General features: G+C 43.1%; 1 protein-coding gene across 3 annotated transcripts in view; it reads left to right on the forward strand.

The window, feature by feature from the left end:
• Positions 1 to 16353, forward strand: part of LOC138283999 (dual oxidase 1-like) — a 785394-nt gene that overhangs the window by 356905 nt on the left and 412136 nt on the right. For all 3 annotated transcript variants that reach the window (XM_069222331.1, XM_069222330.1, XM_069222332.1), the window contains exon 13: positions 14129 to 14304. In XM_069222331.1, the coding sequence (XP_069078432.1) occupies positions 14129 to 14304 (176 nt within the window). The remainder of the gene's footprint in view (positions 1 to 14128; positions 14305 to 16353) is intronic.

Raw genomic sequence — 16353 nt, forward strand, 5'->3', positions numbered from 1 at the left:
CCCCTTAACCATGTCTCAGGCCTGCCATTACAAGGCCTGTGTGTGCAGTTTCACTGCCACTTCGACTTGGCATTTAAATGTACTTGCCAAGCCTTAAGCTCCCCTTTTTCTGCATATGAGTCACCCCTAAGGTAGGCCTTGGGTAACCCATAGGACAGAGTGCTATGAACGTAAATGCAGGACATGTACCTGTGTGCTTTATATGTCCTGGTAGTGGAAAACACCTACATTTGTTTTCCACTAGTGTGAGGCCTGCTCCTTTCATAGGCCAGCATTAGGACTGCCCTCACATAATGTTTGAGTAGGGTATTCTGATCAAAAAGGGGTAAACAGGTCATATTTAATATGGCCAGAATGGTAATAGAAAATCCTGCTTATTGGTGAGGTTGGATTTTATATTACTATCTTAGAAATCCCAATTTTAGAAAGCAAGCATTTCTCGTCACTTAAAATCCATCTGTGCCTTTCACCCAGACAACCACAAACACCGGACACTCAATCACACCTGCACTTATCTGCATACTGAATGGTTCTTCCTTGGCTGGAAGGGTGGAGGGCCTGACACTTACATTTCAAAGGCTAATGGCCTGCCCTCACACAATGGACTCCCAAACCCCCTACTGGGACCCTGGCAGATAGACCTGTACTGAAAGGGGAACTTGTGTACTTCAAAACAACTCTTTGAAGTCTCCCCCACTTCAAAGGCATTTTGGGGTATATAAAATCTCAGACACTTGTGGACCTGAACCTGCAACCTGTCAAGACGAACTGCCTGGCTGCCCAAAGGACTTATCTGGACTGCTTCGCTGAAAAGGACTGCTGCCCTGCTTTTGCCCTGCTGCCCTGCTGACCTCTGACTTTCCTGAGAAGGGCTTGGTTTGAGCTTGCCTCCTGTTTTCGGAAGTCTCAGGGCCAGAAAGATTGAATCTCTTTAGGAAACTCTTTGTGCACTGAAAATAAACTCACAGCCTGCCTGAAACGACGCACAGCCATTTTGCGACTGAGAAATCGCCGCATAGCCGAACCGGAATGACGCAGCCCGACTTCTCGAGTGAAGATTCATCGCAGCGCCTGCTTTGCGACAGAAAATTTGACGCACAGCCTACCAGATCGACGCACAGCCGAACCGAAACATCACAGCTGATTCCCCAAGTGGAAAATCAGCACAGTGTCTGCTGTGCTACAGAAAACTTGATCCATTGCCATACCGGATTGACGCAACGCCTGTGACTTCTTCCAGCATGCCCAGGATTTCCCTGCATCATCCCTGGGTGTCATAAAGGTCCCCGCATCACAGGGAGGAACCAAGAGTGCGTGCTGAAAAATTACGCAAAAGCCCCTTGCACTGTGAAAAGAAACAATGCATCGTCTGTGCCGCGTCTGATTTTTTTTTTCCTTATTTATTAAAGCATTTGCAAATGGCAGCTGACAGCTGGCCTAGGCCCTATACTCAATTGTAAAAAAAAAATCACATAGGCAGCAGTTTGCTTCACTTGTCCTCCATGACCCTCACCATTAGGTGGCCAAGGAGGAAGATGAAAACTGGTCTGGCACATTCTTTTAATTCACAGGTATAAGCCAACCCCTATCTTTGGGCAAGACAGTGGGGGGGCTACCAAATACACCCCACGCCCTTGGGTAAGGTGCTGTAAAATAGAAATATCCTACCTTCAAGCTACGAGAGAAGTTACCAAATAACGCCAAAACCCTTGTGAAAGATAGATTGGGTACAATAGTCCCCACTCTTGGGCAAAGCAAAAAGCAGAAAATACTCTGCTTTGGGTATGATTTGGAGCTACAAAACACCACTCTCACCCTTGGGGATAGTAGGGAAATAACAAATGCCCTCACTAATACCGAAGGTAGTGGAGGCAACCTAAGCCCCTTCTACTATTAGCTAAGGCAGCTGGTTAACAAACACCTCCCCTTGGGAAAGGAGAAGCTACCAAAGACTTCCCACTGTCCTTGACCATTAATCCTCATTAACCACTTGAGAGGCTAGGATGAGCTGGTTTCGCCCATGGCCACGGTTGCTGTGTGCCAAGGATGAGACCAACTCGTCCTGCACCCGGCCCATGGTGGGGGGAGCGATAGCGCTCCCCGTGGGCCTCCTATCCCCCTCCCCTGGGCAGGTATGAAAGGGGAATCGCTTCCCCTTACAACCAACCACCCCCAAATGACGTCTGATGACGTCAGTGCGCAATTGCTGACCTCATCAGAGGCCACCCCCGATCAGAAGAGAAATGCTTTCATTTCTCTTCCGATTGGGGGTGGGGGCAGGCAGAGAGACAAGAAAGGAAAGGAAAGGCTTCTCCTTTCCTTTTATGTCTCTCAGAGCATTTCTGCAGCCCAATTGTAAAGCGACCAGGCTGCAGAAATGCCCACTAGACACCAGAGAGTTTTTTTATTAGGTCTTTTTTTGCCCCCCCCCCCCCGGGGCAGAACAATCTATTTGAATTAGGCCGATCTGCACCCAAAGGGGGCAGAAGCCACTAGGCACCAGGGATCATTTTGTTTTCTTTTTTACCACGGGGAGACAAGGCTCACTCCCCTGGGGGACATTTTATTTTAGGCCATTTCTGCCCACCTTGGGGGCAGATCAGCCTATTTTCCTTAGACCAATATGCCCCCAAGGGGGTCAGAATCCACTAGACGCCAGGGCTTTTTTTTGTTGCACCAATTTCACACAAGAGGAGCAAGCCCTTAGGAAGGGTAGCTCCCCTGGGAGGCAAATTTATTTTAGGCCCCTTGTGGGTAGTTCCACCTATTGCTATTAGGCCGAACTTCCCCCAAGGGGGCCAGAAACCACTTAGGCACCAGGAACTGTTGTGTGTTTTGTTTGGTGGTAGCCCTTTGGGCAAGGGTCGCTCCCCATGGGGGCACATTACTGTTGGCCATTTCTGCCCCCCTTGCGGGCAGATCGTCCTATTTTTGTAAGGCCCATCTGCCCCTGAGGGGGTCAGAGAGCCCACCAGACACCAGGGAAGAATATTTTTCAAAAAAACAGGGTGGGAGTATGGCCATACCCCACCCCAAATAAATGTGGACAAAGTTGTTCTGCCCACCGGTGGGCAGATGGGGCAATTACCTCCGGTCCTCTCCAGGGGCGCAGAAAGCCTACTAGATGCCAGGGAATTAAAAAAAAATAGTGGGGTGGTGGCTACCAATCAGTATGGGCATGGTATGCCCCCACCCCAGGGGGGTAACAGTCTTTTTACCTCTCCCCCCACACTCTAAAAGATCTTATCCCAATGACAAGCAAGAGGACATTCAATTATTTTGGGTTTTGGTTTTACATTTGGGCCATGAGAGCTTGTCTAACTCTCAAAATCGCCCTACTTGGAATGGTGAGGGCTGCACTTTTTGGGCTTTGTGACGCTACAGTGTAGAAAAATCTAAGAGACCTACACACATCTGAAAATGAAACATCTGGGTGAGTCCAGGGTGGGGTGCTCCATATGCACCCTCACCATTTTCTTACCCAAAATGCCATGCAAACCTCCAACTTTGCTTGAAATCACACATTTTTCCCATGTTTTGGTGATGGAACCTTTCCGAATTTGCAGGAATCCACAAAACTCCTGCCACCCAGCATTGTCGCATCTATACCGATACAAATTCTGCCCTACCAGTCAGCCTAAAAACGATTTTTTTCAAACTGCCCTTTTGGACCTGCTTCAGTTCCCCCTCAATTTCGACATGTTTTGGCTCTTCCCTGTCACAGGCATTAGGCCCACCTAAATAAGTGAGGTATAATTTTTATCGGGAGAGTGAGGGGAAAGTTGGGTGGTAGGAAATTTGTGCCAGAGTGGTGATTGCACACAGAAATTATTTTTTTGCTAAATTTGAGGTGTGCTGAGGATTCTGGGTAAGAAAACATTGTGGGATCTACGCAAGTCACACCTCCCTGGACTCCCTCGGGTGTCTAGCTTTCAGAAATGTCTGGGTTTGGTAGGTTTCCCTAGATGGCTGCTGAGCCCAGGACCAAAAACGCAGGTGCCCTCCCCGCAAAAACAAGTAGTTTTGTACTTGATCATTTTGATGTGCCCACATAGTATTTTGGGGCATTTCCTGTTGCGAGTACTAGGCCTACCCACACAAGTCAGGTACCATTTTTATTGGGAGATGTGGGGGAATGCTGGGTAGAAGGAAGTTTGTGGCTCCCCTCAGATTCTAGAACTTTGCAGCACCAAAATGTGAGGATTCTGGGTAGCAGAACCTGGTGAGAGTGCCACAAGTTATCCTATTCTGGGTTCCCTTAGGTGTTTAGTTTTCAGAAATGTCCAGGTTTGCTAGGTTTCCCTATGTTCCGGCTGAGCTAGAGGCCAAAATCCACAGCTAGGCACTTTGCAAAAAACAGGTCAGTAAGCTTTGGGCAAATGTAATGCGTCCATGTTGTGTTTTGGGGCATTTCCTGTCGCGGGCACTAGGCCTACCCACACAAGTGATGTACCATTTTCATCAGGAGACTTAGGGGAATGCTGGGTGGAAGGAACTTTGTGGCTCTTCTCAGATTCCAGCACTTCTATCACCGAAATGTGAGGAAAAAGTGTTTTGCTCAATTTTGAGGTTTGTAAAGGATTCTGGATTACAGACACTGGTGAGAGAGCCACAAGTTACCCCATCATGGGTTCTCCTAGTTGTCTAGTTTAAAAAAATGCACAGGTTTAGTAGATTTTCCTAGGTGCTGGCTGAGCTACAGAACAAAATCCACAGCTAGGCACTTTCCAAAAAACACGTCAGTTGTCAATGTAAAAATTTGATGTGTCCATGTTGTGTTTTGGGGTGTTTCCTGTTGCAGGCACTAGGCCAACCAACACAAGTGAGGTACCATTTTTATCGGGAGACCTGGGGAAATGCTGGGTGGAAGGAAATGTTTGTCTCCTCTCAGATTCCAGAACTTTCTATCACCGAAATGTGAGAAAAAAGTGTTTTTTTTTTGCCAAATTTTGAGGTTTGCAAAGGATTCTGGGTAACAGAACCTGGTGAGAGTCACTCCATTCTGAATTCCCCTAGGTAACTAGTTTTCAAAAATGTATAGGTTTGCTAGGTTTTCCTAGGGCCCTCCTACATGCCATCTCCACCGGCCTTCACATGGCGGTGATATTGCCATATAATCGCTGGTGGACAAGGGACTTATAATATCCAGGGCAGCGCTGCCCAGGCGGATTAGGACCACCATCACTGCCAGCACCGCCAGCCCCTCTAGTGGAGAAGGAGTGGCGGTCCTGGCAGTCTGAACATGGCGGTCGTATTGTGGCTGTTGGACTGCCACATTGGCAGCGGTCCAACCGCCACCGTGGCCCTGGCAGTCCTAAGACCGCCAAGGTGGTAATGAAGGGCAAAATGTCAAAAGGGCATACAATTTGGTAGTTATTCTACTATATTAACCTTAAATTCCATGCTTCAATCATGCACATATTGAAAGTCAGCAGAAGCAACTCTGTAGTTGTGATTGAAATCCTTCCTCCTTTTGAGGAGTGAGTAATGAATTCAAAATGGCAAAGGGGAATATGGAGACATAGGATCTCATCCACTCAGCTTCTTCCAGTGCATCACTTTAGTGTCCTTTTACATTAGACTACTTCAGCCAGAGGTTCATCTCTGCCAGTAGATCAAGTGGGGAGCTACCTTGATTGAGTGTTGGTCATTTATTTTCCAGCTGTGTAAGACCGCAATCTTCGATTATAGGATCAGCACCAACTTTGATAAGCAGTGCTGACGATTGAAGACTGCTTTGAAGTGGTAAATTTATAAAAAAGAATGAAGTGCCAGGGCACTTGTCTGGAGGCTGCTGCAACCTACACCACCAATTGCCCCCGACTCCACTGCCATTGACAGTATCAGCACAACCACTAGCCATCACACTCGTATAAGTTTGACAATTCAGAATATTCCAGGCTTCCAAAGCTATAGTAATAGATTGAGTGGCAGATATTTGTCATTTTAAAGTATACTGTATTAAACAACAACTGTTGTGCTCATCTGTAGATAAGACAAGCAGCGCCACAGTTACATTTAGCAGCATTGGTGTGGTTACCCCTAACTTTTTGCCTTCAAATCTCCTGTTTTTGCTAACTTCGTTTTTGCTGGCCTTAGGATTCTGTGCACTTTACCACTGCTAACCAGTGCTAAATTGCTTGTGCTCGTTCCCTAAAATGTGGTAACATTGGCTTATCCCCAACTGGCATATTTAATTGACGGGGGAGTCCCAATAGTGTGCGCTACTGGCGCCCAAGGCCTGTAAATGAATTGCTACTCCTGGGCACGCAGCACTGATTGTGCCACCCACTTCAGTAGCCCTTTAAACAACCTGTCTCAGGCCTGCCACTGCACAACCCCTGTGTCTGCTGTTTTAAATTGGCATGTAGACCTGTCAAAGTAAACCTTTGGCAGGCCCAAACCTTCCTTTTTAATACACATGTCACCCTCAGGCAGGCCCTAAATAGTCCAAAGGGCAGGGTGCAATGTATGTAAAAAGTTCGAAATCTACTTTGAGTTTTACATGTCCTGGTTGTGAAAAAGTCTTAAATTAGTTTTCACTACTGCAAGGCCTATCTCTCCCATAGATTAGCAATGGGATTATTTTATCACATTTTATAAGTGTAAGTTTAAGTGTACTTTTTGAGTTTGGGGAATCTGAAATCAAAATATAAAATCACAACTTATGGTGAAGTCAGATTTTAAACAGCAATTCTTAAAATACCCCTTTTAGAAAGCTAGCATTTTCTTATTTTAGACATTTGGTGCCTGCTGCCTGTCTCTGATCACATTTCTGGGGTGGGAGGTCAGCTGGGCTTTGTGTATTCATCCGAAACAGCCACACACAGTTGGAATGTGGGTGTTCCCTAATGTGCCTTTATGGGCTATCCTGGGCAGGATGGGAGGGAGGAGCAGGGCACAGCCTCACCTACTGCTGAATAGGTTGTGTCCTGTCCATACACCAAGAGCTGCACAACCCCCCTGTAGTGAGTCCGGAGCCAAATCAGGAAGGGCAGGGACTCTGTGGACTTCAAAATCATGTCTTTGAAGTCTCACCTTCTTTAAATGCCTAACTGTGTATAAACACTGGACCTCTGACACCACCGCTTCAGTACTCTTGATGAGCTGTGGATACTCTGCCAGGAAGAAAGACTGTTGTGCTACTGAAGGCCTGCCACTCTGCTAGACTTCTGTTTGCTGGACTCCTGCTCTGTTGAGCTTACCGGTGCCTGCTGCCCTCTTGCCTGGGAGTGAGAAGGACTGGATCTGAATCTTTCCAACCCAGAGCCCAGAGTGATTCCTAGGGCTAGTTAGCTGGCCTCCGGATCAGAAGTCTCAGGGACATAACAGACTTCCAACCACCCTCCATAAATCTTAAGTACTAGTGTTGACAATTAAGTGCTGGTGCTGGACACCAGAAACCACTGACTCAAATTAAACTTAGCTGCCTGGTGCACTTGCACTGGGCCCAAAGCATTCACTAATCCCTGTTTTAGCACAGGGACTGAGCACAGATAGCGACTCCAGAAACAGAACAGAAGCAAAAATCCAAGAACGAGGTAGTTGGAGGTAGTTGGAACTTCGAGAAATAGGACTGAACACTTCCCTTTAGTATCAGCAGAAAGTTGTGGTGCACAAACTTCAGGGAATTGTGAAACTTCTCCCCAGAAGGAGATGGCAGTCCCTGACCTGGCCTGGGCATATCACTTATTGCCCATACACAGAGCTTCAAAATGACATGGATGTAGCTTGACCATAATAACTATTGTCCCAAATCTCACAAAAAACACTTAATGCCGCTATTGGGAGGAACCCACACTTAAAGTCTACTCATATCAGCTTTGAAGGGGAGTTTGGTTTATATGCATTTGTTAGTACTTTGACCAATTCACCATAGGTTCATCCTTTAAACTATTGTACATATGATTTTTAGGGATCTGAAAGAGCCATTCCCCCCAAAAAATGTATGTGCAGTACATCTCAAATCACTAAACAGATTGGCACTGATCTTGATGCTAGAATTACTTCTAGAATGAATCTCGTTTAGGGACTGACCCGGTCAGTACTGTTTCTTGGTGATCTTCAAAGCATGTATGTCAGAACCACAAACAGAGGTTAGAAAACACTGTCTTTTATAGAACAGAAAGGCTGGGGGCCATGTAAGGTCATGGAGTCACACCCCATCCACAAGGGCTATGTGGGCCTACCCTCCCTAGTAGTTTTCATGGGTGGGGGATGGATTTAGGGCTCAGGGTGGGTGTGGGGAGGTCGGGTAGTTTATAAAAAAATGGAGCAGGGTGTTGGGGCTCAGGGCAGGTGGTGTTGGGGTGGTTTTGAGCACGGGGCTGGATTTTAGGGCTGAGGGCAGTGGGGGAAGTGACAGTTTTCAGGGGTGGGGTCAGTTTTACGTCTAAGGGCGGGGGTCGGGTCGTTTTTAGGAAGGGGCAGAGTTTTAAGCCTCAGGGTGGGGGGAGGTGAAGGAATAGTTTTAAGGGCAGGGCGGGTTGGTTGCAGGGTTTAGGTTGAGGGTCCGCGCAGTTTTAAGGGCAGGGTCGGTTTTAAGGCTCAGGGTGGGGGCTGGCATAGTTTTTAGGAAAGGGCAGGGTTTTAGGTCTCAGGGCAGAGGAGTGGAAGGGGTAGTTTTAAGGGCAGAGCAGGTCGATTTTAGGGCTCAGGGTTGGGTGGTCGGGGTAGTTTTAAGGGCAAGGTAGGGTCAGTTTCCGTCTCATGTACTTTTAAGGACAGGGCTGGGTCAGTTTCAGGGCTTTTGCAGTTTTAAGGGCTGGTGCAGTGCGGATTGCAGGGCTGGGGTATCAGGTGTTGGGGTAGGATGAAGGTGGGGTGGCGGGTGTGATTTACCAGGCATATTCCTTTACCAAACATGCTTTTACAATGAAATTCACTGTAATGGCATGCGTGGTAAAGACACTGTTGTGGTTCCGACCGCATTGTTAAGGCATGCGTGGTTCGGGCATGTGTGGTTGTGTCATACAACCCTTCAAGTACCTTGTAATCCTAATTCTACCTCTAAAGTGCCTTCTGCACAGCTACCTGATTAAAATGGTATTAATTGGTAATAATAATATAATTGGTATTAATTGCTAATTATTAATTTAACACAACGCATTTTGTATATGGAATTTAACTTCAGCCATTGTTGAGGAATTTACTAGAAACTTTTCAAAACAAAAAAAATCTAGTTAAATTTGAAATATATGGAATTTTTGATAAGCAAGAAGGCACGTAACGTTGCCCAAAGATCATGAATCTTCAGTACTGAGAGTAGAAAAATACCTGCTATGCCACCCACTGAGCGCCACCTTTGGCATTTTAAAAGATAGATCTATTTGAAATGGATCCTTAGTAGAACAGGGCTGCGCTTAAATTGCCAGTGAACAGATGTGTTAATGAGGTTTCATTTTCAGCTTGAATGCCAACAACAACAATAAATACATTTACTGACACACTTACATGTACTCTTCCAATGTCGTCCAAACTGAAAGGCTAAAGAAAGTTTTCTGAGGCGATTGGAAGAACATTATATGGAATGAGTAAACAGCATTTAGAAGAAGACACATGCCATGGCAACGTTAAGGAAGAACCTTAACAAAAGTTTTACCCTGAAAACCTCTGAGAATTCCTCAACTATAAAGTAAACCCCCATATATTATGTAAGAGGATGAAAGGTGGAGAAATACTATCTTGAAGGGCACAATAATTATAAATTTTAATAGGGTGTGTTGTAAATTTCCCTGCATCAGAAACAAGTTGTGTGTAAAAAGCTAGATGTTTTGGTAGCATGTTCTCTGTCTCCTAGCACTAAGGTGGGTCCTCAAAGACAGGTTATCCTATGTTCCATGAAAAAGGGACAAGGGCTTGGTATGAGATGATGGGACAGGTTTCCTATTACCTTCAATACTAGTTGTTTCCGATCAAAGATATTTGAAAACTGCAATCTTGCAAAATGATGTTTAAGATATTGAATGTTTCTATGTGCTAAAAGGAATTTTGCTGCAATTATATGGAATAAATATGCAAACATTTGTGGGATCTACTCTAGGATGACAGACATTTACTTGTTTAATGTATAGGAAGTTTTCTGAGTTTTCCCATGCCTTTCATCTCAGAATTACCCCATAGTCCCTAGTTTGATTGTTTTGGGTACTGGTCCTTGAAAGTGTATTGCAAGGAGACCCTGAAATCATTGGTTGAAAATGAACAATTATAGAAATGATTAATCCTATATGAACAAATCAGTCATTTCATAATCAGATAGCATTATGGAAGTTCTTAAGTCAACTAGCCAGGACAGAGCTGTAACACAGACATGCAAAAGTGAGTCATTCTTTGCTAAAGAGGATACCTCATGATGACATGCAGGATTAATTTTGAGAACAGAGATGCACTGTTCACTAGAATTTTTCCTAGGTGCATGCAAGATTGTCAAACATGGCTTCGTCACCTCTGCTAAAATTGTTTTAAATGTCACCAACTTCATCAACTTCTCAATTTAAAAAAAAAATATATTAATATTGACCATTATCCTGATGCATAAAGAGATTATGCTAAAAAACACATGCACTACTTAAAGGCCTGACTCACAAAGGTAAACTTACACTTTTTGCTATTTTTTTGCTATGCACAAACTCGAAGTTAATAGTAAGTTTATGACTGTGGAGACACCAAGCTTCAAAGCCGGGCAGAAAACTGGCCTATCTTTTTATGTGCTGAGTTCTCTGCCCAACTGCTTAGGCTCCACAATCATAAGCTTACTCTTAACCCAGTTTGAGAACAGAAAAAATAGTAAACTTACACAAACGTAGTTATTCATAATTTTCAGACCAAGTGAAGAGCCTTCGTTTTAAATTGGACAAAGAAGTGAACCTCACACTGTTATTGTGATAAAGAACTCAATTGATACTGTGTTTACTGCACACAGAAACCCATAAACTAGTAGTAAGAGTTTTGAAGAGCTCAAAACGTTGCTATGGAAATTGCCTCTTTGTGGCATTCCTGAGACACAACTGGACCAGCTACAAGACTTGTAGAACTCCTCAGTTCATTTGATCTTTGGGCTATCTAAGGTGGACTGTGTTTCTTTTCTTCTAAACTCCATTCACTGGTTATCAGTAATAGTCAGAGGCACTAATGTGTTTGTGCCTGCTTTACATTTTTTTTATTATATTGCATGTAGAAAATGTCACTCTTCTAATCTGAGAGGCTGCCATCTTTAGTAAACCACTGTCTTCTCATCGCTCGTCAAATAAATGGACATTCCAGGGTAACGGAAGATTATCAGTGCTTTGGCCCAAACAAACTACCATTATGTATTCAGAGTGAGGAGTCTTTGACATCCTTCTGAGAAGCTGTATTTGGTCTCCTAAACTATATCTGATCTTGTAATACTTTGATACTAATAATATATCATACTCCAACAGCTCTGAAGCCAATCAATGCCATATATGATCCATGAACCTTGGTATGACTTGTCAGATCAGGAGAGAAGATTTGCACTTGCGTAAAGATGGACAGTCTCTATGAATGTTAGGCAAAATGTATACCTAGTACGTGATTGCACATATAAAATTTACATCAACTGTATTACATAAAAAGAACATCAACTTCTGATGTGTCCTACGTGCCACTTTAATGAAGTTATTTGTAAACACATTATAAGGGAGAGTGTGGTCATCTAGCCCAGTTATGAGGGGTTTAGGGCAAACACATAGAAGATAAAAGAACAAAATGGGATGCAGACATTGGGTCCCTCAGGATGTCTTTTTAGATTGCTACTTATGAACACAACTGGTAAAGGTATTGCATGTATTTATAGGTTTAAGGCTTGATTTAGATATTGGTGGATGGGTTACTCCATCACAACGGTGACAGATATCCTGTCCACCAAAATCTAAATCCCTTAGGAAATAATGGGATTTAGATTTCAGCGAGCAGGATTTCTGTCGCCGCTGTGATGAACTAACCCACCCTCCAATATCTAAATCAGGCCCTAAGTGTAAATACCTTATTGAACTAAGTGGTTAAATGTGGACTTAAGTATAACGCTCAAACTATGGAATTTGGCTTACATTAGACATCAATAATTAGCTGGGGAATGTTAGTGGAGGCCTACACCCGCCTGACAATCAGCCATTTTTAGTGGACATCTGAAATGTCATGCAAATAACTAAGTTTGAAGTGGAAAGTAGACCTACCGTATGAGTAGTTTGCATATATGCTGTGACAGGGCAATGATTCTATTTAACTTACAACAAATTGCTGACTGCTAACTCTGATATTCACCGAAAAATGCTTACAATGACAGTATAGTTAGGTTTGGTAATAAGATCTCAGCTTATATTAAAAAACAGAAACTCACTAAAGAAAACAAAGGTTAAAGTAATGTGATAGATGTTGAAATAATAAAAACTAATGATAACAAAAATAAAATTCACCAGTTTTAGTTTAATGAGCTAACTATAATTTGCATCTGACATCCACTGCTTATGAACGCACATATTATCTCACTCATAATATGTTAAATTACATCATTGATGACATGACTAATGACTTCTCAAATGACATCATAGATGACATCCCTCTGGGGGTTCTCGCTGGTTCCCTCTCCCTCCCCACAAGTGAAAGGATTCACGGGTCCCTACCTTGTCCCCTTACATCCTTTTTTATAAACTTGTTTAAGACACAAGAACCAAGTCCCTGAGTCCCCTAATTGCAGCCACTACTGTTTCTTCTGATTTATGACCAGCTAATCAGACCTCTCGGTATTGTGGGACCTAGACCTGTCTTGCAGTATCAAAATGGCAAAAAGGAGTAAAAGCTCCCTCAGTCAATTAAAAGGCCCAATATTATTAATTTTGAATATTGCAGGAATCGCTGGGAACAACCGTCCACGAATACCTAACTTTTAAACCGTTTAAAGCCCAACCTGAGAACCTCTTTAAATGCTGATTTCTCAAACAGCTGCACAGATTTACACTAAATTTCTGCCAAATTTTGTGAATTTCCATTCGGATTTTTTTTTTTGCATGGTAGAAAAGGCTCCCTATGGAAATTACCATCGGAAATCATCTTTTGAGACCCCCCTTTTTGTGGCCCCTGGTTGACAGAACCACATATTTCCCTTGATGGAGCCAAGGTGAAAGCACGCTTTTTAGTTTCATGTGGAACTGCTGAATGGCACCAAAGCTTTTAGCAAAATATCTTCATAAATGATTCTTGACTTTACTACAAGTACATAGTCCCTCATTACGAGAATGGCGGTCTTGAGACTGCAGCCCTTCGGTGACAGTTGAACCTCCACACTTCAGGTGGTCCTGGCACATTATGATCCTTGTTGTCGAACTGCCAGGGGACCGCTGTCACCGCTGGGAACAAGGTTCCAGATGGGCTGAGGGCAGGTGGATTTGTGCTCAGCCACAATGCTGATTAGGACTCCTGTTTCCACAGTCTCTCCATGGTGGGGTCCCTGCCTTGGAAAGACTAGCGGAAACACAGTGCAGGGGACCACAGAGGGGCCCCTGCACTGCCCATTCCCATGGCATTAGCAGTGCAGGCCCCCCTGCCCAGCACCCTCAGAAATGCGCACTGTCTGCTTTGCAGACAGTGCTCATTCAGAGGGTGCTGGTTTGCTACAGTACTGGCCCTGCAGGAACATCATAATACGACTGGGGGGGGGAATGGTATGACGGCTGCCTCTTCCCCTCAGCTTTTGCAGTCAGAGTATTCCAACCACCAAAGTCATAATGAGGCCCATAGTGTAAATATACATTTAGGGGTGTGAGTGTGTGTGAAAGTTTAATCTTTTGGAAACTCACTCAATAAAATATTTGAAAACAGTACCAATTCAGCTTTCTCATTTTTTGTGACATTGTAACACTTTATATAAAATATGTCAGCTACGTTTGCAGCAAAGTTTGTTTGTTCCATTTTGTAATACACATGAAGCAGAAGAATTACCAGGTAAATTTATAGTGGTACGTAAAATCAAATAAGTAGCTTTTTCCTATTACACATTACAAACTAGATAGCTGGAATACAAGGAGAAAATAGAGAAGCTGATAAGCAACTAACTGTGCAACTAACCTTACTATAATTTAAGAACTTTTTTTGATCTTTGTATTTTGCTCAGCTCGTGGAGGCCTTGGCCGCACTTTATGGCAATGACATATCAAAGTTGGAATTCCTTACGGGGGCCATGCTTGAAAGTAATGGAGACATTGGAGAACTTCTCAGTGCCATCATCCAGGACCAGCTAGAGCGCTTGCGAAATGGCGACAGGTTCTGGTTTGAGAACATGCGCAATGGGTGAGACATTTCAAATATGCTTTCTTTATTACAATTGAATTTCTCTGTTGAACATTAATGTAACTTGCAAACGAGGGTGCAGAATGGTTTTTAGAAAATATGACATCTGAAACAAACTTTTATTTATTTGGCGTTCAAGCAACAGATTGAATGTTCTGTATGGGATAGAAATCAGTCTGTGATGCCACCTGCTCAGAAGCAGGCAGTGAGTACATTCAATTATCGCTTATTTACCCTGTGCCCAATATGCTCTAGCGATTTGACGCACACACATGAAATCCTTTTTCATCTGAGATCGGTTGTTTCGACATTTTAACTGCAAACCTCTTCAGCAAACGTTTTTAGCTCTTGCTGAAGTAAAAGGTAGTTGTAAGAGAACTGAGCTGAAAGTTAAGTAGAAGTGAAAGTGGGTGTAGTTAGCGTGCAAAAAATGTAAAAAACTGTAATTCAAAATGGAGAACATTCAATATAAAATTGTAATTTGAAAAATAAAAGAAAAATACGTACAGTAGTTCCAAAGATATCGCCTTGAAATATCGCCAAATGGGAAAAAGATGAGTCATTCAAAATTAATGGAAAGTCAGAAATAATTAACAAAATGTGTATTTGCACTGAACAAATTCACCCTTGGGGGGTACCTCGGTGCTGAATAACAGGCATACAGGACATTTGCTTAGCCACAGCTCTCACAGGCTCAACTATTTCAGATACTTGGCAGATTACATTTCTGGAACAAGTCCTTTCCGAAGGAAGATTCTAAGTGTTTAGGTAGTTTCTCAAACATTTAGTGCCCCAGATGCAATAAATACTGATGTATTGTTTTTCGTTTAAATCTTGAACATCTTACAAATTGTGGCGAAGACGTGTTAAACAAAACCTTTCTATGCTTCTTGACTAGCTAAATTTTAGACCGTAAAATAATTTCCTAATACACATACTTTACCATGCTATCTTTAATGTGTGAGATTTGCTTTGCAGCGCATCAAATCCCACAGAAAATGTTGAGAACAATTGTTCAGTTGTTCAAAAGCTTCTTAAAATGAACGTCCTTTCGCCAAAAAACAGAATCTGCATCTTTCCTCCCAAAGATAAAGAAAATGCATTAGTGTGTGTTCTAACTAGAGCAGGCAATTTAATGTAGGTAGCAGATATCACTGACTGAAAAGATTTCTTTCTAGGCACTGTTCAAGCCTACTTACCAAAAGGATTATCCATAACAACCCTTCCTGCCCTTTGTACTTTGGCATGTTTTATTGTGCCCCTGTCACATTAGCACAGTTCAGTAAAAATTGCACTCAGGATTCAAGTAGGACGTTGTCTGCTCAGCTGCCACCATTAGAAAGTTTGGAATTTAAGTTATTGCTGAATTCTTGGTATGGGCTACACTGCAGCAAGCAGTACAGCTTACCTTATCCATACACATAATTCTGAATAAGGGGAATAAATAATTCCCCTCACTAGTCTCTTAGCAGTATACATAATTGTAATTGGGCACCCCTACTAGACTTTTAACTTACATTATTACAGTTATACATACATTTCAGTGCCTCTGTAGGTTTCGGAACTACTGTTAAAACAGGCTAAAGCAGAGGGGGAACTACAGCCTGTCAACAAAGAACACACTCTACCACAGATGTTGAAATCCAGGGCTCCAAACCCCAAAAATCTGTCAGTTTCTCAGAAAGCATAGATATTCTATTTGTCTTCATATGTCCTTTCTACTTGTCTGTACCTAAATGATTTTTTAAACCAATCTTAGTGGAGAGTAATTTCAGACAAACAAGGCCCATCCTGTTGCATCTGCAGATGCTGACTGACATTAGAATTTTTTACCATGTTGCTTTTCAAACTGAGCGGAATCTATCATTTTAGACTGGTGTGTTAGTTCCAATGGTCATTTGTGCTTTCTCGTTGTTTTTAGGTGCAACTGGGAATGGTTGTATCATGTTCTGATAATAATATCGATATTATTTTTAAACTCTTGTGATTTATTAACATTAACTTGCTTTTATGGTCATTTATGGTTTGCTTGTTTTAAACCACATAGAG

This window comes from Pleurodeles waltl, chromosome 3_1 (genome assembly GCF_031143425.1).
Source record: "Pleurodeles waltl isolate 20211129_DDA chromosome 3_1, aPleWal1.hap1.20221129, whole genome shotgun sequence".
NCBI classification, from domain to species: Eukaryota; Metazoa; Chordata; class Amphibia; order Caudata; family Salamandridae; genus Pleurodeles; species Pleurodeles waltl.